General features: G+C 22.1%; 1 protein-coding gene across 1 annotated transcript in view; it reads left to right on the top strand.

The window, feature by feature from the left end:
- The window catches only part of LOC128954757 (uncharacterized), a 20,935-nt gene extending 2,624 nt beyond the window's left edge, over positions 1 to 18,311 (top strand). The window contains exons 2-3 of the mRNA XM_054300352.1: positions 1 to 75; positions 17,821 to 18,311. The exon at positions 1 to 75 is cut by the window's left edge and continues 894 nt beyond it. Coding sequence (XP_054156327.1) covers positions 1 to 75; positions 17,821 to 18,311 — 566 coding nt within the window. The remainder of the gene's footprint in view (positions 76 to 17,820) is intronic.
- The last annotated feature ends 6,836 nt before the right edge of the window (positions 18,312 to 25,147 follow it).

Genomic DNA, 25,147 nt, shown 5'->3' with positions numbered 1-25,147 from the left:
GGTGCTCATATAATGGCTGCGACAAAGTCTATGGCAAGAGTTCACATTTGAAGGCTCATCTCAGGACACACACAGGTATGTGAATGTTATGTCATCTCTTATTCAATCAATTCATGGAGTCTAGTAAATAGTTTTTTGTTATTACAGTATTATTATTATTAAAACTATATACCTGAGCGAGCATCAGACAATTAGTCTATGTAGTGTTTCTTTGTGTGTATGTATGTATACCCTCTACCGCCCCCCTATCCTCACAGAATTTAAACATACACACATATATAGAGAGATATGTAGATATATTTATAGCCCATTCACACCCATTTGGGGTAAAAACAAGTTTTGTTAAAAACCATTTTTTTATTTTTATATTTAAATATATAAAATATTTTTTGTTTGTTTGTTTGTTTGCGAGTGAGAAAAAGTTTTCTCTCTCATCGGTCGAAAAAATAAAAATAAAATATTTTTTATGGTATAAATTGGTGCCTAATTTTCCTTCCAGACATACAGTATATTATGTATGCCTGACTTATGATAAATAAAAAATATATATTGCAATATTGCATAACATTTTATTTTTGTTGTTCGCCAATTAATTTCAATGCGAGCTTATTGGGTGTAATTACAGGACATACCTGAGCGCTGAGCGCGCGCGTAGGTGAGAGAGAGAGAGAGAGAGAGCTCTGGGTTAGGTAATTATTTGGGGAAGACATCAATTTTGATAATTTTTTTAAATGTTTTATTTGTAAGGAAATAGGAGTTGTCTTACTCTCTTAAGGCCTGATATTAATATACATACATTTGATGGACAGTTGTTTATATATATATATATATATATATACTGTATATGAGGAGATTGTTTTCTTATACATCTAGAAAAAAGTTTTTAAAGTAAATACATTAGTTATTTGAGATATCGTATCTCTCTCTCTCTCTCTCTCTCTCTCTCTCTCTCTCTCTCTCTCTCTCTCTCTCTTTGACGGTACGGTATATTTCCTCACAAATAGTAGCTGTAATCTAAGCGCTCGAGTTAATAAAATAGTGCAAAAATCATGTATTTTTTTAATAAGATATGTACAGTACAATCAATGGTGGTGTGTGTGGTGGTTAGGTTAGAGAAAAAAATAAACTACTTGTGTGCTCTCATTTCCTGTATTTTTGTGTGTTAAAGTAGGCGTAACCGGAGCTCACAAAATGCAAACGATATATATATATATATATATATTTTTGATGTATATATATWTTTTTTGTTTAAAAAACTAGTGATTAACAAAAAAATACTGTATTTTATATATATATGTACTGTATATAAATATATATATATATGTTGGGTCTCTGTGATATCGGCAATTGCATGAGTGACAAAATTAAAGAGATATATAATTTATATAATAATTATATACACATTATATACAGTACTATACAGCATATCTCATGATATGAAAATATTTTAATTTCATAAATCATAGTTATCAACAACAAAAATATTAAGAGAGAGAGAGAGARAGAAAAAAATAGACAGCAAGTGTGTGTAAAGTTAGACATTAATTATGATTTTTGATATTTTTGTTGAGAGAGAGATATATAAAACAGGAAAAGTAAACTCTCTCTCTCTCTCTCTCTCTCTCTCTCTCTCTCTCTCACACACACACACACACACACACACACACACACACACACACACACACATGTTAATGAAAAACCAATTGATAGACGACAGGTAGTAATGGTGGTGTTGTTCAATCAATTTAACTGATCATATGCTGTGACTACCAGTTTTTTCTGCATTGTATTGAGAGAAATAAAAACATATTTTTTCTTATATAAGGAAATATTTGATTGAAGCAATTATTAATACTGTATTATATACTAAGTATATAAATATTATGCAAATTTTTTTTTGAATAGAAAAGTAATTGATATATAATTTATTATATATACATATAGTAGTTATATTATTAATAATTGTTTTTTTTAATTAATGTATTAATAAATAAATAGATACACACTTTGAACTAAACCGCATATAAAATGATATCTCATTTTGATATAACTTTCATCTATTATATACAATATATAAAGTGTTAATACATGTATGATAGCTCAGGTCTCTGCCCACTCTTTGCTATAATCAGTTAAATGTACTGTAAAATCACGTGAATGTCATACTTGAAACTATATTTATATATTTTTATAATTTAAAAAATACTTATGTATTAGTTATGAAATGTAGTTTTGACAGATTATATACTGTATATTAATTGTGATCAATATTTTGTTATTGTTTGCAAATAACAATTATCAGTATACTAACTATACTACTACTACTACTACTACTACTACTACTACTGTACAGTCGATTGATTTTCACACCAATAGCTTTAGTTATAATGTATTAACTTTAAAAAACAAACTTAATAATGATTTACACACGGAATCAAACAGTTATTATTATTATRTTTTTTGTGTTAATTATTTTTATAATAATGTTATTATTATTGTTTCTATTTGGAAAAATTTGTACACATTTTTAGCTGTGTTAAACACATACACACAAACATATGTGTTTTTAGTTTGTTTGTCTCTTAAACTACTATTAATGTGTCTGATGGGTGATAGGGTGTTATGAAAAATTAAATGTATTTTTAAAAAAACATATACTTTATATACAGTATATACTTGAAAATATATTACACATGCAAGTTGGTGTTTGTCTATCAAAAAAAATATTTAATAGCAATTTTCACACTCAGTATAGTTTTTTCCAACACTATATTAGTTTTTTTCATAGACATTAATTTATAGAAATTAAAAAAAATAATAATAAATATAATAAAGTAATGCTTTTTAATAGAAATAATACATACTATAAGTAGAGAGAGAGAGAGAGAGAGAGAGAGAGAGAGAGAGAGAGAGAGAGAGATCATGTGCTGGTTATTATTAATGATTAGTTAGTTTGTTAGTCACACTTCCATACACAACAATCAACCAAACCAACCAACTATCTATCTATATATCCTACCAGTGCTTTGCAGACACAATGTATCCTTGAATTATACTGTATTTTATATACTGTATATATATATATATATATATATATATATATATATATATATATATGACACTTGCATTTTTTAAAATATTTATTAAGACAGGGGCTGAAAAACATGTGATTGATTTTTTAAAAATAAATATATACAATATATATAATTTTCTTGGCTTAGCCTATCTATCTATGTGTGTTGAATCACATTCATAGGCTTGAATGACTGCCAATGCCTATCCTATCCTTTTTTTTTATTAAAAACTACAGTATCTCAATACACTCGACTGAGTTAAGAAAAAAAAGGACAGCACTGATAGCTCTGAAAATCATATAGTTATATACAGTGTATTCATAAGCAACAACAAAAAAGTAACATACATTACATTGTTTAACATTATGGGTATTACAAACACACAAAAAATGTTGACAACTTATATGGGTATGAAAAGGGTGTGTCATATGTGTTATAAATGTTGGGAATTCACTGTTAGTCTCTTTTTATGAAATAGATGTCAATGAWTGAAAAAAATGAAACCCATATTGGATTTATTGACGACTAGTGTTCCCTTTAAATAATATATATATATATATATAAATTTTTATGAATGAATACCACTACTACCCATTTCCCCACTGGCACTGGAGGTTTTTTGGTGGGAGGGGTGGCTCTCTCTCTCTCTCTCTCTCACTTCAATAGCTTTCTCCAGTGAACTGTTGATTGTATTCATTGATAAACAGCTGTTTTTGAGGTCTGAACTTCAAATTCTCGGTGTGTGTGTGTGTTAAATGTTAGGACATAAGGTTTACTTAAGTTTAAAAACTAAAAAATATATATTCATAATATACAGCAAACTGTATGTTCTGTTAGGTGCTCTTAGGGGTATATATCATGATTGCCTCCTAGTTTATACCCCCACCAGTGAGCAGACTATTTATGAAGTAGTGGTATATATATATATATTATATATGTTTGGATGAGTTAGTGTGAAGGCATTATTTTTTTCTGAAGGCCCGGTGCCGACACATATGCAACAACGACTTGTTTGGTGCCCATACATGAGCTTAATATGCAAACCTTTTATTTCATTTCTCTCCCTGACATCTAAGTGTCGGTGCACTGGCACTGGCAGCTGCATTCTCATATCCGGCCAACCAAATGTTCCCCTATTATTCATGGCATTTAAGCACACAAACTCATCAGTATGTCTAGTAATGTTGGTGTGTGTGTGTGTGTGTGTGTGTATAGTATAATCTACCTGTGCATGAATGAGAACCTCCTTTTATCACTTTGTTTTGCATATAACGCTTCACATAATATTCACGACCAGAAAAATGGCTTTTAAATGAAGAAAAGTTTTCTCTTATTTTTTTTGAGACAAATTTAAATTTATATGACCAGTCTCTATGTGCATGAAAGGGGTCTCTCTCTCTCTCACTCACTCACTCACTCACACTCACTCACTCACTCACTCTCTCTTTTCTCTCTTTCTTTCTTTCTATTTGTATGGTTACATATTTGTATGGATTATGAGAATTAGTTGTATATATATAGACTTTTTTTAAAAATACCAAACCCCATACCATACCATACCCTACCTTACCATAATCATCATTACCACCAGCACCACCCTATTTGCTTGCATCAGTTCTCAAGTGTTCAAAATACTATTGTACTTTAGGATAGCGCTCTCTTTATCATATCAGACATACACACAGACAACCACTTTATGGGAAGTCCTTTTTTTCAACAACAAAAAGTAATTAATAATTTATAAGATTACCACTGATATGATAATAGTATTTTTCTGGTGGTCCACACGTTTATTATTATTATTATTATTTTATAGTAAATGATATGATATGCTTTGATACAACAGACTGGTATCGCATTTACTATTACTTAGTATTTATACATTACATTTATAAACAACATAACTGTGCTGTATATACAATATAATACAACTTACTGTCAGCTCAATTAGTTTGATAATAGTTTTGTGTATGGCTTGTTATTATAGTATATTGTATTGTATTACTTAACTCTATGTTGTGTTGTTTAACAAATGATTAATAGAAAAAAATCATTACAAATATATATATATAATATATATTGTCATATCATTACTTATAGTTGTATGTATATTATAAATATATAAAGTATGTACTGTATATTTATGACTATTATTTGTTTGTTAATGTTGTGATTGAAAATTATGTTTGTGTGTAATCATTATAAATGTATAATAATAATAATWATTTTTTTTGTTAGCCTGTATTTCTATTAGTATAAAGTAATATATTATTGTATTTATGTAATATGTGGTTAAAATATTTGTCATTATTATTATAAATTTATAAAAACCATTTGTTGTTTATGGCTATAAATTATTTAGACATAAGTATTATTATTATGTAGTAAAATAAGGGAGAATAGTTAGCTTTTTAAAAAAATAAAAAATCATGTTATCTTTATCATAATTTTTTTTATATGATTATGATTACAACATTATTTTTTTCTACATATATCATTTGAATTAAATATTTAATACATTTATTATATGTCAACAAAATGTTGAAAAAAGTAATAAAGCAATTCACTAAAAACATACATTCAATTCAATGATTATGACTATGTATTTGTGTGTTATTTTTTTAATGTTTGCTATGTGGGTGAGGGATACCTATAACTTATTTAATGTGTATATAATATAATATAAAGCCATTTAGTTATCTCTCTCTTTCTTTTATAACAATTTTCTCATTTAATTCATTATTGTTTAAAACTAAACTACATATATATATGTTATTATTTTTAAATTGAATCAATGTTTGTATATAATGTACACTTTACTACAGTATATGTACAGTATTTATTATACATGTATTTAAGTGTCCCTTAAGGGTAGACCATAAAGCAGATTACCCCTAAAAATTTAGGTTAGTTTTTCATTAGACTAGTAGTAACTTATCAACATTGATGCTGGTCGATACACACACACATACACTACCATTATCAACCAACCTCCTAACCCCTACTCGTAAGGACATCATAGAGATCTTTAAACATAGGTATGGCCTCCAGGAAGACCTACCATACCATACACTACTATATCAACAATCATTAAAAACAGGACCTCACGTGTAATGTAGGACTCGCATAGCAAAACAAACAGATAGATATGATAGTACACACATGTTTGATGAGATTGTAGAGGACTAATGAATAGGACTATTAAAGAGCCCAATGATGTGATCAATCAAAATGAATTGAAAAAATACTRTATATCTAGACATTAGATTTTTTTCCATTATTATTATTATTATTGATATTGCAATAAAAATGCGTATAATTTATAATTGCTATTTAAATATTTGTGTATATTATATGTGTTTGGTATAATATACTGTATAAGGTATGCGTATTATTGAATAAATTTTTTTTTATATACTATTATATCATATGATTCATATATATATAAATATATTAATTGTTTGATTGTTTGAACATTTTTTTATTATTATTATGTATGTGGGGATATTGTATTATTGTTATGAATATTAATGTCAAATATACAGTATTATGTATTATTTTAACCAAAAAAAAATCTCATTTCAAGTGCATATATATTTAAATATAAATATTGTTTTTTTAATATTATTTTTATTATTATTAATAACGCTAACAATTGGTCTAAACAAAAAAAATAAAATAAATATTCATTATATAATAATGCTATGTGACGACAAACATATGGATATTTATTATGCAAAACATGATATATTGGCTATTATAAGGCAATAAAATGTTATTATGAATTGTTGGTATATTTACATAAAATTGAAAAAATGTTTTTTCTAACAAACAAACAAAAATAATAATAAATGCATAATTGAATGAATGCATTGAATGTTTTGTTTTATTTTTTTGTGTGTGAATTAAATTAAATTTTATGAGTGTTTCAAAACAAAAGTTTTTTTTGTTTTGTTTCGTAAGTGCAATAAATTTAGTTTAGTTTTTTTTGAGGGTAATATTATTAATAATAATGTAATAAAATTAACAGCATTTTTGTTAAAAAAAACATTTTGATTTATTTTTTTTTTTGTTATTTTTTATGAAATTTAATATATTCAACATATTTTTATCTATATAAAAAAATTCTATTCAATAATATTATTTGCTGTAAAAAATTAGCAGACCATTTAACAGTTAGAAAAAAAATTAATTAAATACTAAATAGAGATATATAAAATAAACTTCAGGGTCATTTTTAACTGGATTTAATACACACACACACACACACACACACACACACACACACACACACACACACACACATACATACAACTTGGCATAGATTTTAGAAAAAATGCATATATATTGAGAGATAATTTGGATAAAAAAATATATTTATATATATTATTGTATATATATATATATATATATATATATATATACCCTCTCCCTCTTAAAAATGTTGAATATTTCAGCTTATATTACATTATACTTATATCTGATGTGTTTTTATTTTCAAAAACTGTGTTTTTCAAGGATGTTTAGGGAAGGAGTAGTATATATTTTATTGTGAAATCTCTCTCTCTCTCTCTCTCTCTCTCTCTCTCTCTCTCTCTTTCTCTCTATTATTGCTAAATTATTATGACTTAAAAGTAATTTTTTTAAATAACTTTTGTTAGAGAAAAAAAATTGTTTATACCATATCGTGATTTTTTTTATTTGCCAGCAATAGTTTTGAGGCAAAATAGTTAGAGAAAAAATTATTTATTATTATTATTATTATTATATTATGTATTTCTTTTGAATACTTGATGTGAATTTATAATTATATGGTTTGTGAATACCGTATAATAATATCATATATTTTTTTGTAAAATAAGAGATTGGTTTAAACTATACGTTATAATCATTGGTTTTGTCATTTAAACTTTATTTTTTAGATGTACACAATTACATACATACACACACACACACACACACACACACACACACACACACACACACACACACAYACACACACACACAAACAGCAATATTATTATTAATAATTTATTTTTAGACTAACATTAATATCTAATATATTGTTAGTTAATTTTTTTTAGTTAGTTATTAATGTAAAAAAATATAAATTATAAATGCATCAAATAATTAAAGTAAAAAATACATACTTTATTATTCATAATAACAAATGATCATATAATAGGTGTAAAATTTTATATATATTTAGTATATCTAAAAACCTATCCTAATTGGGGAACTGTATTTTAAGTGTAAAATATTATTGTTATTATTTAATATATTATTATTATTATTATTATTATTATTATTATTATTATTATTATTATTATTATTATTATTATTATTACTATCCAAAATATTGTATTTTGTAATAGTTAACTTAATTATTGTAGAGTAATTGTTATAGTATTACATATATATATAAAATAACAATACTAATACTACTAATAATAATAATCTCTGTTAATGTGTAATGCATGAAATTGTAATTTTTTCAGATCTACCGTTTCATTTAACCTAAAGTGTATAATAGAGATATTATAGTACAGTATATTAATTTTACAGATATATAATTTATATTCAAATATATTTTTTGTGTTATATATATATTATATTTTAAAAAGTTAGATGAATAAATAGGTTGGTTATAAAACCAATGGATTAAAAGTTTATATATAGCACTTGTCTTATGCATAAGTTTTTATTATTTTTAGTATTATACAATAATTTTTTTTGAGTGCATACTTATGTATATTTATGTTTTTATAATAAGCTATTATGGAGAGAGAGAGAAAAAATTATAGATTAAATAATGTTTTAAATACTTTATGCACGCAATTCCTGGTTTTATCAATGATGGACTCACGTATTGCTTTTATAATATCTTTATATTAATAATAATTTATATATATATATATATATTTTTTTTTTGGTGGTAATATCTAAATAATATTAAGCTAAATATATACTCACATATATATACAGATATATATATATTGTGTACAATGAACCCAATGGTTTCGTTAAGTAATTCCATAATAATAAGACAATTGTTGCTTTCATTATATGACCATATCATCTGAATATATTAATATATAAAACTTAAATACAGTGTATATACTGTGTATATATATATTTATAAATTTATCTATTAATGCGAAAAACAATGAGCCGTCAATTTTTTGGAAAAATATAATGTATTTAAATAATATATATCAAAAACATGATATTAATAAATCAAATGTATTAATACTGTATTTAACACAATCTCTCTCTCTCTCTCTCTCTCTCTCTCTCTCTCTCTCTCTCTCTCTCTCTCTCTCTCTCTCTCTCTCTCTCTCTCTCTCTCTAAGTATACATACAGTATAAGTACTTGTAATTTAGAGATTTTTTTTGTTAAACACTATAATGCATGTGATTTAAAAGGAAAAATGTGTTTTTAACTAAAATTTTATTTTGTAAATTACTTTTTAAACTCTTTATTATTATTATTATTATAATAATTATAATACTGTATTATTCTGTAATATGTGTTTGTTGATTGTCAACACACATACATACATACATACATACATACATACATACATACATACATACATACATACATACATACATACATGTATGCTACCCCTCCATTGAATTAAAATGTTAACAATGTAATGAGTTGGCACATCTAACACTACTATTAAATGTATTTTTTGTTATTTTTTAAAAGGGGGCGTACCCTAGATATGTAATGTATTTTTCTATGTACAGTATGTATGTATGAATTTGTTGATGAAGTTGTTTATTATAAGACAAATCACAAAAAAAATTTTTGGTTGTTGTTGTTATTGTAGTATTAATGGTATTACAATAGTTTCAGTTGAAGTGATGCTGAAACTACCGTTTCTCTCTCTCTCTCTCTCTCTCTCTCTCTCTCTCTCTCTCTCTCTCTCTCTCTCTCTCTCTCTCTCTCTCTCTCTCTTGTGGTACCGTTTTTTCCAGGGCTATGCTTGACCTACTTAGCCATTGATTTGTATTGAGAAGGAAGAGTACCAGTATTTGTTGGTTACTATCCATACATACTGTACATACATAGCATATACCTATGGATCACCTCTTAATTTTAAAAGATAGAGCACAACCATCATCTCTGACAACATTTCCATTATTTTTTTTGAGTATAATTTTACTATAATTTAATAAAAATATTATTTTTTACCAAAAAAATAGTTACCTGTCATTTGTCATTAAACTTACGTTAATTTTTTTTGAGAAGTTTTATTGTTGAGTTAAATATATATAATAGTTATTCAAATTATATATATATAAATAGTTTAGATTTTTTTTATCTGAGAGATTATTTTGTGATTATTACCTATTGAATACCAAAATAATGCATTATTAGTACTATTATTACACTATTATTAAAGCAGTTATTTATTGTATACAATCAAAACACAACTAACTGGTGAACCGTTTGCTTACTTACTGTTTATACGACTTTAAAAACTCATTAATTTTGCTAAATATCTACACAAAAAAATAAATAAGTATTTTTTTACACACATTTTTATTTATTTATTTTTACTATTTCAACTGTAAATTACAGTGTTTTTTATTATTATTATATTTATATCTTTTAATAGCTTTCTCTCTCAAATAGTTTATTTGTTTTATTATTATTTTTTTATAAATAAAAAAACTCATGAAAATCCCGGTATTGTATACAAAATGTTTTAGTTGAAAAATATACTATAAAACCCATCAGCAGTAAAAAAATGTTTTATTTAAACAAACAAACAAAAAAGTTATTCAATAAAAAGTGTGGACAAAAGTTATAAAAGTTATTATAATTTATTTATATAATTTATATATTATATTTTTTATTATATAAAATTGGGGGTAATTTTGCCATTTATTTGCACCGATACCCAGTGTCGGTCATATAAATAACTGTTTTTTTTTTAAAAAAAGGGAGACTACACTCACAACAGGTAGCTCCTCTCACTGGGTATTTTACTTATAGTATAAATAAAGTACATTTTTTTGTGTTTATTTATGATTTATCTTTAAATATTACATTTTTTTCATGTTTCCTTATTATTGTGTATTTTATATATATTATTATTGTTATAAAACTTAAATTACAAAATTTGTGTGTATTTGTTGTTGTTGTTATTATTATTGTTGTTGTTGTTGTTGTTAAGCTATTGTGCTATTGTATATATTAGACAGTATCAACAACAATGAGATAGTGTATATAATTATATATTTAATTTTTTGCGAGAAAATAAAATAACATTTAGCTAAACATATATACCTTAGACCTTGTAATGACAGGGCCGGACACTTAAGTAAAAAAAATAAATACAATTATTTATTATATTTGTATATTGTTATTTGCTTATTATAAGGAAAGGGTGAATTTAGTGAGGGGATGGTATGATAGGGGGAAAGGGAACGGGAGATAACGAGAGACACCACTTCACACCAGCTTCTGAAACGTATGGGTGGAGACAATTGCCCTAAAGGTCTCAATAGAGTTATAGTTATTATACATTTGTTATGCAATTTGAATGCTATTATAATATACTGTATATTATATACTGTACTTTCGATACGATTAACAAAATAAACACACAGTTAGAAAAAATTAGTTTAATATTATAAATATATTTAGTTATTTTTTTTGTTAATAATTAATTTTGTTTTGTATCTTTCATTTATTATATTATTATACAATATAATAAGGAAAATAAATTATTAATTTTAGATAAACATCAAAATTTAAATGTTTAATGATTAATAAAATATCGATTGGACTTAATCTAACTGTTGAATAATAATTAAGAGAGACAAACAAAAAATATAAGTTTTTATTATAGTAAATAAATCATTTAAGTAGTCTAATGTTAGCTCATTTATTATATTATTATATATTGTTAATAAAATTACTTTATTTAATATTTTATTTTTATTATAATTTTGTTTTTATTTTTGTTGTTGTTAGATTGTTTTAATAGGCAATTAAAATATTTAGTGAAACATGATATATAAAAATAAATACAGTTTATTGTAGTAATTAATAATTAAATTTACACAAAACGGCTCATTTATTACTAGATTTATATTAATGTAAGAAAATAAATACAGTATATAATACAGTATATATAGAAAAATAAAAATACTATATTATGTTTACACTAAATGAAACTAATATATGAAATACAATAATTTATTAAATATTTTCAGATAACAAAAACTAATTATTTATGTTATTTGTAATTATATACAGTCTGTATAATAAAGACTAAATAATTATACTTAAAAAATAAAAATAAATTAATATTGATCTGTAAATTGAATTATAAACAATATACAAAATAATAATAATAATAAATTTAATGTATCATAAATATAGTGTACCGTATTTACTGTATACAAGTAATATACTTAATGTTTTTTTATTACATTAAATAATTAAATTTAATTAACATATTTTATGGTGTGACTATTGTCACTAATAATTGCTATAAAGATATATATATTATTAATATAATATAATATTATTACATTTAATTGAAAATAAATTATTAGTAGCAATAATTATATGACACTATATAATAATACAGTAATAAAAAAGAAAGAAAAAGTTTCGTTTAATTTATTAATTTTAAAATTTAAAAAAACATATCTTAAATATTATTATTATTATTATGTTATAATATAATGCATGTTATGGGTTAACATTTTTGTATATTGAATATGAGGGGAAAAGGGGAGTGACATTTTAAATTTGTTAATTAAAAATAATTTTATTATTTTTTTGGTGAGTACAACACAACAAATACACATACAGAGACAAAAAAAAATCAATTAATTATGTATTTGATTGCCTCAAAGGGTTATTATAATAGCAATTATTGCAACAATAACAGTAATTATTAATACTGTTATTTTTTTTTTTTTTTTGATAGATCAATGATAATTTACTGTATTATTATTTTTTTGTTCAATAATAAATAAATATAAAAAATGGGTATTTGTATTTTTGACAGTTAAACTAGTTATACATACTATAACCTCCACTCTTTTACTTAACTTTAATTTATATACACATATATACAGTATATATGTAAGTTGTATACATAAACAGCAATTTTTTTACTTAAATACATAAATTGTATTTTTTAAAGTATAAGGTTAGCAACAATTTTTTGTTGTTGAGTCCAATATAATACTGTATTTATAATATTGACAATATTTATAACTGTTTTTTATATATATATACAGTATTTTTTAATATTTAAAATTAACATACATCAGCTATAAATATTTAGCTTAATAGCTATCTTAAATATATTGAAATAATTTTAAAAAAAATATTATATTAGATTTAATTTCTGCTAATGTATGCTTATTATGCAAATAATAGCCTTTAGTATCAATTTGAACTGTTATATTGAAATTTAATAAATATATTTATCTGTATTTAATATATAGATTTTTGTTATTTAATTTTAATTACTAGTGGCGTGTGTGAGTGTGTGTCAGTATGTTTACGTAATTATTTAATTAATTTTATTGGTTAAATAATTTTATTTTATTATTATTAATAATAAATATAGCTTTACTGATGTACATTAAATATTTAAAATTTATACATTTATTTGTAATTTAAATAGATTTTTTTTATAAATACCAGTATAATAAAAAAAAGATTAGTGGTTTTTTGCTAAAATATTTACTACTAATTAAAAATAAAATTTTATATGAAATTTTTATAGAAATATTTTCCAGTTAATTAGACACAGTATTTTATTTGCCAAATATAATTTTTTTGGGGTATATTTCAAGTAATAGTTAATTATGTCAAGTAATATATTTTTTGAATGATTTTTTCTTATCTCTCTCTCTCAAAGAAAAAAATGGTAAATAAAATTTATAATGCGATTTAATTAATGTTTGGCGAAAAAAAATTCAATTATTTCTAATAAAATAATTTGTTGAGTAAATTAAATTTCGTGATTTGTTATTAATTTTTTTCTACTATTGATTATTAGTTACCAAAATAACTGGTATTTTAATATTATTAATATTATTGGCATTTTATTATTTATTAAATTTTTATATTTTATTTATAATTTTTTTTACATAACTAATTATGCAAACGTGAATTAAGTTTGCGGATAATATGATTTTGTTTTGTTTTTTTATAAAATCATTAGTTTTATAATTATTTAAACAAATTTATTTAACAACAATCTATTTAATTTTTATTTATGTTTTTTTTTGTGAATAACAAGCAATAACTTTTAGGAAATTTATTATTAATAAGTTTATAAGCAATTTAATAATATTTTTAGTATTTATTATTATTATTATTATATAAAATAAAAATAAAATAAAATAATCCTATTTTATAATAATTTTTTTAATGGGTTTTTTATATACCACTACAAGTCAATTAAATGCTAAAACTAGTGCTCAAATTATTAGCCAATTATTAAAATGTTTTCTTTTTTGTTTTGTAATTTTATATATATATATATATATATACGAAAATAAATGAAATTATTTATAAATAAATAAATAATAATAATAATAACATTTTGAGTTATAAATAAAATAACAAACAAATAAACAGCTCAACAACAAAATCAATCAATCGCTTAGAGCATTGAAAATTATATACTATTTTTTATTTTTTAAAAGTATAATATATACTATTAAAAACACACTTCCTATCGATAATTATTTTTATTTTTTWAAAAAAGTGAATTTATATTTAAGATATATTTTTATTTGGTTTCAATTTTATTTTTTAGTTTTTTTATTATTTGCAAATAGCTATCAGTTATACTAAATGATAACGAAATATATCGCTCAACAAAATTAATAGCAAAGAAAATTTATTTAAGTTTTGTTTTTTTGTGTGTTTATATATGCAGTTTTGCCGCACAAACACACACTTATCTATAGATTTTAACCCCGAAAGCGATTTAAATGCTAATTAATATCAACAATAATGATAATAATGATATTATTATTATTAAGAAAATAGGAAAAATTGGTTTACTTTACAGTAGATGTTATTATAATATTAAAAAACATTAATTTAGTTCATTTAATATATATTTATAAATTTATATTGTCGTATATAATATATAATTTTATTGTACTATCTCTCGAGTTATCGGAAATCATTAAATATTATTGATATTTGTATAGTATATTATCATTAGTTAAATATAAACTTAAAATTATTTGTTATTAATAATACAGTATTAAGTACAGTATATTTTCGAGACAATTAATTATAATTATTATTATAATTATTTATTTTTAGATATTTAACTTTTTTTATATTATATATTATACATATAATAAATTACATAAATTGAAATTACACATAAATATATAGTTTATTAATTAATATAATAAAGTAAGGGTGTTAATGGGTAGGGGGTGTGGTYCATATAAAGTCCCCTATTTTATAAGGGCAATCACTTTGCCACCTTATATAATAATAATAATAATACAGATAAATAATATGATATATTTATATAATCTTTATATATATATATATTTATACGATATATTTGTATAAATAAACTCCACAAGTATTTCCAGCATTTATATTATATTTACTAAATTAAACTGTTTATATCATCAATCAAAAAAAAMRTATTTTTTATTTGGAAAAATATAAATATAATAAATATACTGTATATATTGTATATGTATAATAAGTYATTTAACAGTGTAATAATATGCATGTATATATATTATGCRACTTGCAATGCATGAAAACAAAATTTATGATATAATAAATAATAAAATTAGACAATTTTTTCCAGCAATTTGTTTGTCAAAATTCACATACAGTTTATTAAAAAWAATAATAATAATAAATACATTGCCGTTTACTGTTTGGAGACATATAAGAAAATAACTTATCATTGATATAGAGTGCAATATAATTAAACAAAATAATTTTTTTAATATATTATTTTTTTGGCACTCATTCCCAGTGTGTCTTTCATTATGTTTATGTGTCTGTTTTAAATACTACTCTCTCACTATTAATAATAGGCATTTAGCTATGAGATGATGATTTTAAAAATTTATCAAAATGTTTTGTCAACTTTGTGTGTTGTTTTTAAAATATTATTATACAGTACAGTATTAGTATAGGGTTTTTTTTGGGTTGGGGTGTGTGTGTGTGTGTGTGTGTGTGTGTGTATGTCTATGTGTGTGTCAATGTAAGGTTGGTCTAATAATAGTCGGAGAATTTGCTGTTTGAMTATTAGATTCAAAACTCAATGACAAACTTTATTATACTGTATAATAATATACAGTATATGTATTATATTCATGAAATTCTTTGAAAAATTCACTGATAATGTCAAAGACACTTATTTTTAGTAGTTGTTTGTTGTTATGAATATATTGTATATATATATTTGTGTTGTATTACTGTATAGTTTCACTAAACTAAACTAATGGACTATTATGTACGTATATTCATTTAAAGTTGATAAAATCATACAATTTTTTAGTATTTTTTTGGGTTGTCTGTATGCATTTTTTCTCCTATGCTTATCAAAATAGCGACACTAATGTATTTAATGACAAATTTTAATTGATATTGAATTTAAATGTTGTAAACACTCCCAACACATACATACTGTATAACTGTTTTGAAGGAATATTCCGATAAACTTTTTTTTGGTGGAAAATGTAATGTTTATACAAACTAAATGCTAATACTTTATAAACTGTATGCAAAATCTGATATCACATATATATTTATTGTTGCATAGACTATGCCATTATACTTATATAATACATGTATATCCTTACGTCTGAAAATTTATAAAAAAAAACTAATTAAACAATAAAAATGAAAATGAAACCCGAAATTTAAAAATAAATTACAATAAAAAGAAAGCAAAAGTAATTAAAATATTTTTATTTTATATATAATTTTGTTATAATACGGTATTATATAAGTTGTTGTTTAATAATAATATATAAAACTGAGAGATAAAAACAAAATTTGTTTTATATGTCTGCTCACGACATATGCAATACATTTGTGTTATTTTATTTAAAACAACAACAAAATCAAAACATATTAATACAAAATACACGATATATTATCCGATCTAATCTGTAGATCAGTAATATGTTCACAGAATTTAGAAAATAATACTATTTTTGTTGTTGTCGTCGACATCCAGTGTAATATGAAAACCAAACAATATATATACTGTAGAGAAGAGAGAGAGAGAGAGAGAGAGAGAGAGACAGTGTTTTTGGGCTAAAAATACATTTGTGGAGAGGGTATGGCATATGTACTGATCAAAACAGTCATCATATATTGTGTACACACTGTCTATATTGTATTATAAATGTATTGAATAGTATAACCCCATAAATATTATAATATATGGCATTTCAAATAAGGAAGAGTAGTAGTAGTAGTAGTGCTGGTTTTTTGACTGTGTTTTTTTAGTTATGCGGGGGTGGGGTGTGGTGTATGTTTTTTAAGGGAAAGTTAGGAGTTACTATTGAGATGCTATGAACCGTATAGCGAAACACACTATCATTATTGTTATTATAGTATTATTAATGCTATTATTATTATGAAAATTATTACTAATTAATCACAATAGATATACATATCATTAATAAATAAATAATAATTATTATTTTATTTCTAATGGTTTGTCTCCCACTTATTATTTATTATTAGGTGAACGACCATTTGCATGCACCTGGCATTCGTGTGCCAAACGGTTCGCCCGCAGCGATGAACTAGCCCGACACTATCGGACCCATACGGGCGAGAAAAACTTTGTCTGTCCGTTTTGCGACAAACGATTTATGCGGTCCGACCATCTGACCAAACACGCCAAACGGCACCCGGAGTTTCGGCCCGAGTCACTAACATTTACGCGCAAGAATCAGCACAATAGCAACAATCATAGAAATAAGACAAACACTACGGCGGCGACGGCACCGGTAGTCAAGTCTAACAACAACGACAGTACTTCTACTCTTACTACACAACCGATGGCCAAAACTCAGCCTATTGTGGCCAACGGTGTTCTCAATAGTAGTAACAGTAATAATAATAATAATACAATTATGAATAGCAATCATAATACTAGCATTAAGTTCAATGCTAGAGATGTTAGTTTAAATAATATTAATAATTGTTATCAACAAATACCTCATAAATAGGACTTATTTTTTGCAAATAAAATTGAATTTAAATTAGGAATTGTTATTAAAAATTTGAATTATATATTATTATTATTATTATATAATTAATTAAATGCATATATTATATATATTTTAGTTTTGTTATATAATAAACAAACTGAAATAAAGTTATATTATATAATTTTATTATATAAAAGATATTTAAGAAACATATTAAAATTAATATTCATATATATATTTCATATAAATATAATTATATATAAAAATTTATTATACATATAAATTGTTATTATTAGTATTTAACTTTAAAATTTCCAATTATATTAATTTTTTTTTATAAAAAACATTCTGATAATTTTTCTCATTTAAAAAAATTCCCTGTTCACTTTGATAATGTTAACATAGACATTTTATTAAATGTTTTTATTGCATTATATATTTATTTAAAACAAACATATATATATAAATATATATTATTGGTTTATTTTAGTTATAATATTTTAATTGTGTAATTAATAAATATATATATATATATAATTATTATTAATATTTTACATATTATATATAATACGCATATATTTATATTTAAATATACGTTGAATTCTCATTTGATTATTATTATTATTAATTGAATTAAATAAAAATAAATAAAATTGATGTGTTATTTCTTATATTTTGTATTGAAAAATATTATTATTATTAATGTGTTAGCTCAATGTCATTAAAACAATTAATTAATAATGAGTTGCAAATATATATAAATGTTTTAATTAGAGATTATATAAAATAAAATAATATAATATATTATACTAAAAGATATTTGTGTATAGATATGGATATATAATGTACTAAAAAATGCTGATTAATTAAGTTAATTGCAAAACAATATTTATTGATATATTATAAATATAATATGATTATATATTGTTAGAAAATTAGTAGATGAATAACATTGTTATGTGGGATCAATAACTAAAAATTTTTATATCAATATATTTTGTAGAGTAAAAGTTAATAATATAAAAATATTGAGTTTTTTTTGTTGAAAATTTTATATTACAATTAATATTATGATAGAATATTTAATTATCATATGATTGTAGTATTATTGAAACATTGAAAATTATTAATACTGTATAATAAAACTATTATAATAATAATAGTATTACTAAAAATTATTCAGCAAATTATTTAGTTATTGTTTATTATTAAACTATTATTAAACTATTTTATTATTTATAATTTATGTTGTGTTCTACGTTAACATCAGTCACATGCAAACTAATTAAATGCATATTTTATATATTTTAATATATATATATTTGTAGTTTAATAGTTTTCTAGTATTATAGTTGAATTGTGTCAAAATTTTTTTTTAGTAATTAATAAATAATTAATTTGTTAAAAATATTTAGAGATATATGAATTTATATATACTGTATATATATATATATTTATAAAATATAACAGAAATCTATCAATAATATTGTGTCTATTAGAATAATAATAATTTTTTTTATTTATCTAAAGTTGAGATATTATTTTTTAAAAATAAATTTAATTATTTTAAATTACTAAATTCATTTTACTTACACAGAAACACAGAAAAATTAGTAATAAATAATAATAAAAAAATTTTATGTTGAAAATAAATGATATTATAAACTCAATTACCAAGGGGTCAAACATGACTTTATTAACTTTTTATTTAATTAATTTTTTTTTGAAAATTTAATTTGTTTGTTTAATACAATTATTGATTACACTGATTTATTGTTATTTTAATTAGTAATACATTATTTTTTTCAAAAAAAAAATTGTAGCAAGTCAAAAATTTATTTGTTTGTTTGTTTAGGTTGTTTTAGATTTTGTTTGTTTGTTTGTTTGGGTTACTCTCATATAATGTTTAAATTGATTGACAATATATAATATTTATACGAAATAAAAAAAATCTTATATTATATATAAATTATATGTATATACTGTAAAAAAAATGTTTGTTCAACAGTGTGTTTGGCTTGTAATTTCAGAAATCAGATTTAACATCAATTTTTTATAAATTGATTTACAATTTTTTTTAATAGAAATATTTATATAAATAATAAATATTGTATAATATATAATGATAATAATAGCGTACAGTAATTTGGATTTATATATATTTTTTTCAATATGTTGTATAAAATATAAACAAATTATTAAACATGTCATAAAATTTTTACAGTCAATTTTTAAAATTTTATTCATTAATTAATAATTGTAATACTTTTATTTTATTGTTGTGTTATTACAAATTGGTTGTTATTATATATATAAATATCATGTTTGTCAATTAGAGAGATTAACACATTTTTGGTATTACTCTCTCAATTGGTATTTAATTTTCACAATTAAATAATTTATTTTTTAAAAAAAAAGATATAATATGTATGTATACTAATAAAAAAAACATTTTATGTTTACAATAAAACTTGTTTCAAGTTTTTTTTGTTGTCTCCAAATGTATGCAAAAATAATTTCCTCTTTTTTATATTATTATTAATAATAAAATTTTGACTTACAGTATATGTAGATTTTTTTTAATACTGTATTTTTCTATTTGCAATTTATTGCAATTTAAAATATTTATAAGGAATTTATAGATATATATATTAAATCGAAAAATAAAATTATAATACAAATTAAAAAGTTTGGATAAAATAATATTATTAATATTATATTTTATGACAAAATCGGATTAAACACGTGAGCAATTAAATAATTTAGGTCTAGACTGGTCTGATCGCACGCGCGCGTGCATCGCACGTACTTTAACAACAACAACAACAATGATATTATAGCTATCTTATGATAATTTTTTAAAAATTGAATGTTTTGATGGGAAACCTCCTATTTATTCCCAAACCTAACTGTTCCCCAATCTCTCTCTCTCTCTCTCTCTCTCTCTCTTTCACTATTATCCAACAAAACTTTTCAAATAACTTTCTCATAAACTTAACAAAAATCAATACATCCAGTCTTCTCCTGCATCCCAGTGCTAATGATAAAGTGCTAAACACACAAAAAATAAAATTATGTATTTTTCTTTTAAGTAACAGATTTAAAATAAAAAATATAATCAACATTTGATAAATTATCATTTTAAACTTTATATAATGTCATAAAAGTGTATTGAGAAAAAAAAACACTAACATATAAATAACACTGAAACTATTTTAGTATAAAATTAAAATATTAGTTGAAAAATTTATAATCATTTTTTTGTCTAATCTATCTAAAATGTTTTTTTAAACAACTAGTGTCAATATAAACTAAATAAGTTTACTATTAATTACTTGACAATACTAACTTGACAATTAAATATTACTTTACATGAGCTAAATAATTGAAATAGCTTGAATCAATTTTTATTAACTAACTTTGTATTATTTTTTTGCTGTATTTATGTGACAACTAATTGCTATAGTGTTATATTATAAGTTATAAGCTATAGTTTTAAAACATGATTTATAAAACATTTAATTAAACTGTAGATACCTTTCACTAAGTTTTTTTTTTAAATTTTTAAAAACTAACAAAAATTATATAATTAAACAAACATCATATTTACTGTATATAAATATAGTATATATCATATTAATATATATATATATATATATATATATATATATATATATATATATATATATATCATAGGTGTGGAACAATTTTCATATCACTTATAATAATAAGATTTATATATAATTTATATTTCAAGTTAACAATGTTTGACATTTACGGTAAGTGTTTTTTTTTGTTTTGTTGTTTCATTAATTGATAAAATTAAAACATTTTGTTTTTTATGTCCTAAATATAAACTTGCACAGATTTTCTAATATGTATTTTTTAATGGGTAATAAAGTATATTTATTCATTTATAATTGGTCTAAAAAAATTAATTATGATAATTAATTAATTATTATTATTGTTTTCAAATTAAAAAAAACATATGTACAACATTAGTGTTGTTTCTATATAGTAGTAGTAAATTATATATTTGATTTATACAGTATTTATACGGTATATATATATTTATATAATATTTATATATGACTTAGTTTACTAAACATAAACTCTATGGTATTAATAATACTAAATAATACTAATTTATGGAATTAAAGCCAATAGTGTGACTTAAATGATTTTTGTTATAAAAAAAAAATTATCCTTGATAATATTTTACATTATTATTAATATTTAACTGCAAGGAAAATACAATGTATGTAAATAATTTTGATATACAAATCGTAAAATTCAATGTTTTTTACAGCTATAAAATAAATATTAATATATATAATATATACTTATATATATATATATATAATTAAATTAACTTTGAGGCACAAATATCATTTTGAAATTTTTGTGAGAAAAAAATTGTCGTATTATTTATAATTAGGTTATATTTATAATAATAAAATTCATTAAATTTAAAAAAAACACCACAAAAAAACTTTTTTTAATTAATTAAATTTGTAATCTCTGAGCAAATTAACAAAACATATCTCAACTGTTGTTAACCACATATACAGTACATAAACTTTATATGTGTGTTAACTAAACATTTTTTTCACTCATGAATTAATATAACAAACAAACAATTGTTATAATAAAACCTATCACTGCTTTTCACTATCCAATCGCTGGTTATTTTTAGTTTTTTTTGACTATTATATAATTTATCAAATTGATGGGAAAGTTGGTTTGTTTGTTTTTTTGAGACTAATTATGTGTTTGCACCCAATTATTTTAGCACATCCATTGGCATATACTATCTTTTTCTGTCTCATATTATAATTATAATACTACTAATAAATCGCATAAATGTTATGTACCCTGAATTATGGCCATATAATGGCCACTATTGTTCAAAAATAAATTTGGTTATAAATGTTTAAATGTTTTACAAAAATTATTTTTCAATTAAATACCATAAATATATATATATATACATAAGCTAGAAAAGGTATTATTAGTAATATTGATAAAAAGGCATTATATTATATGAATGATTTTGAATTAATATAAATTTTAAATGAAAAAAAAATTAATTTTAAATTAATTTTAGAAATAAATCTAACTTAAATAAACTGATTTATAATTGGATTAATTCTATTAAAATTAAATTTAAAATCCCTAAATTAAATTAACATATCCTAACATAACAAACTATGTAAATTTAATGGATTCATGTATGTGCGATAGGCACCGGTAGCTACTATTATGTCAATTATTGTACATAAATATAATATTTTATCATTTTAAAAATCACATTTCTATATATATATATATGTAATATAATTTTGATAGTTATGCCTCAAATAATGTCAAAAAATATAATTATGGTGTAATAGACTGATTGGATTCATATTTAGCTTTCCCTCTCTTTCTCTTTCATTATCTCTAATCTAACTATAGCTCAGTTTAGTAATACATGAGCTATAAATTGTCAACAATTAAAAATCACAATTAAATTGCCATCAATTTTCACAGTCATATCCATTCATTGCATTTTCAATATTATAATTTAATTAAAAAAAACAACAAACAATATAAAATCAATTATCAAAATACAAACAAAACAATAATAATAATAATAATAATAACCAATTCATTAAATTCAATGCAAACATTTGCCTTAAAAAAAACTCGTTCATAAAATCTATAAAAAAATCTTTGTCTTTAAATATAAATATAAATATATATATAAAATATATATTTTATATTTGTTTGGTCTTGAAAACTTAAAAATTTCAATAATAATAATTTTTTAAATACTATTAAAAATAGGTAATATATCAATAATAATAATAATAATAATAATGTAAAAGACAACAACAAAATTACATTTAAAAAAACATTATCTCTAAATATTTTGGCTTTCAATTCCAATATAATACAAAAAAATGCTAAACATTACTGTTTTATATAATTGTAATTATTTTGTTTGATATTTAAGGTAAAAATTATTTATATATATAATAGTAATAATACTTTCGTTGACTCTGGAAGTGGGTTGTCATCAATGAAAAAAAATTATTTAAAATTATCTCACAATAAAATTACTGTCACATAAGGTATATATACATCCCTGTTCCCCAACCAGCTAACTGTCCATTTGTTAACTATACATACATATATATCTCACTAGATTTTAGTTTCGCCTTTTATATTGTTTAATTTTTTTTGTTAAACTAGCAATAGTAATGTTTACTATGCAAATGAACATTATATAATATTGTAATAAATAACAACAAATATAATGTTATAGATATTAATCAATTCAAACAATAAAACAATCAATCAATCAATATTCATCTACATATACAGTTCCGACAGTAATACATACCGATTCAGTCACCCCTAACCCGCTCCCCCATTAAAATGTGTTACACGAGATATATCTACATATAATAGTGATTATTTTTAAAAAAAATTGTTTGTATCTGTAAATGACTTGTTTTGTTGTTGCTGTTTATAAATACAGTATATCTATCTGAAAGTTAAATGCATTCAAATGCAGTAGGATTTACTGGGTATTACATAACTATTTGTTATACTGTACTTTTAAAAAAAACTTTTGTTAAAAAAAACAATCAATTAAATGAACTAATTTTCAATATAAAAAAAACATTAATTAGATAATAGTAATAACAATAATTAACTAAAACTAATATGTGACATATAATAGCCACATATTTACTGTTTATACTGTATTAATTTTACGGGTATTACCTAAAAAATAATAATAATACTAATACTGTTACACGAGTCAAACATCACAAATAAAATTATATACTATTAATATATATATA

The sequence above is a fragment of the Oppia nitens genome, unplaced genomic scaffold (assembly GCF_028296485.1).
Source record: "Oppia nitens isolate AA-2021 unplaced genomic scaffold, nextdenovo-longstitch-racon4-pilon3 scaffold29_pilon_pilon_pilon, whole genome shotgun sequence".
Taxonomy (NCBI): Eukaryota; Metazoa; Arthropoda; class Arachnida; order Sarcoptiformes; family Oppiidae; genus Oppia; species Oppia nitens.
The sequence above is the reverse complement of the archived record's forward strand: the minus strand, read 5'-3'. Positions and strand labels throughout refer to the sequence as shown.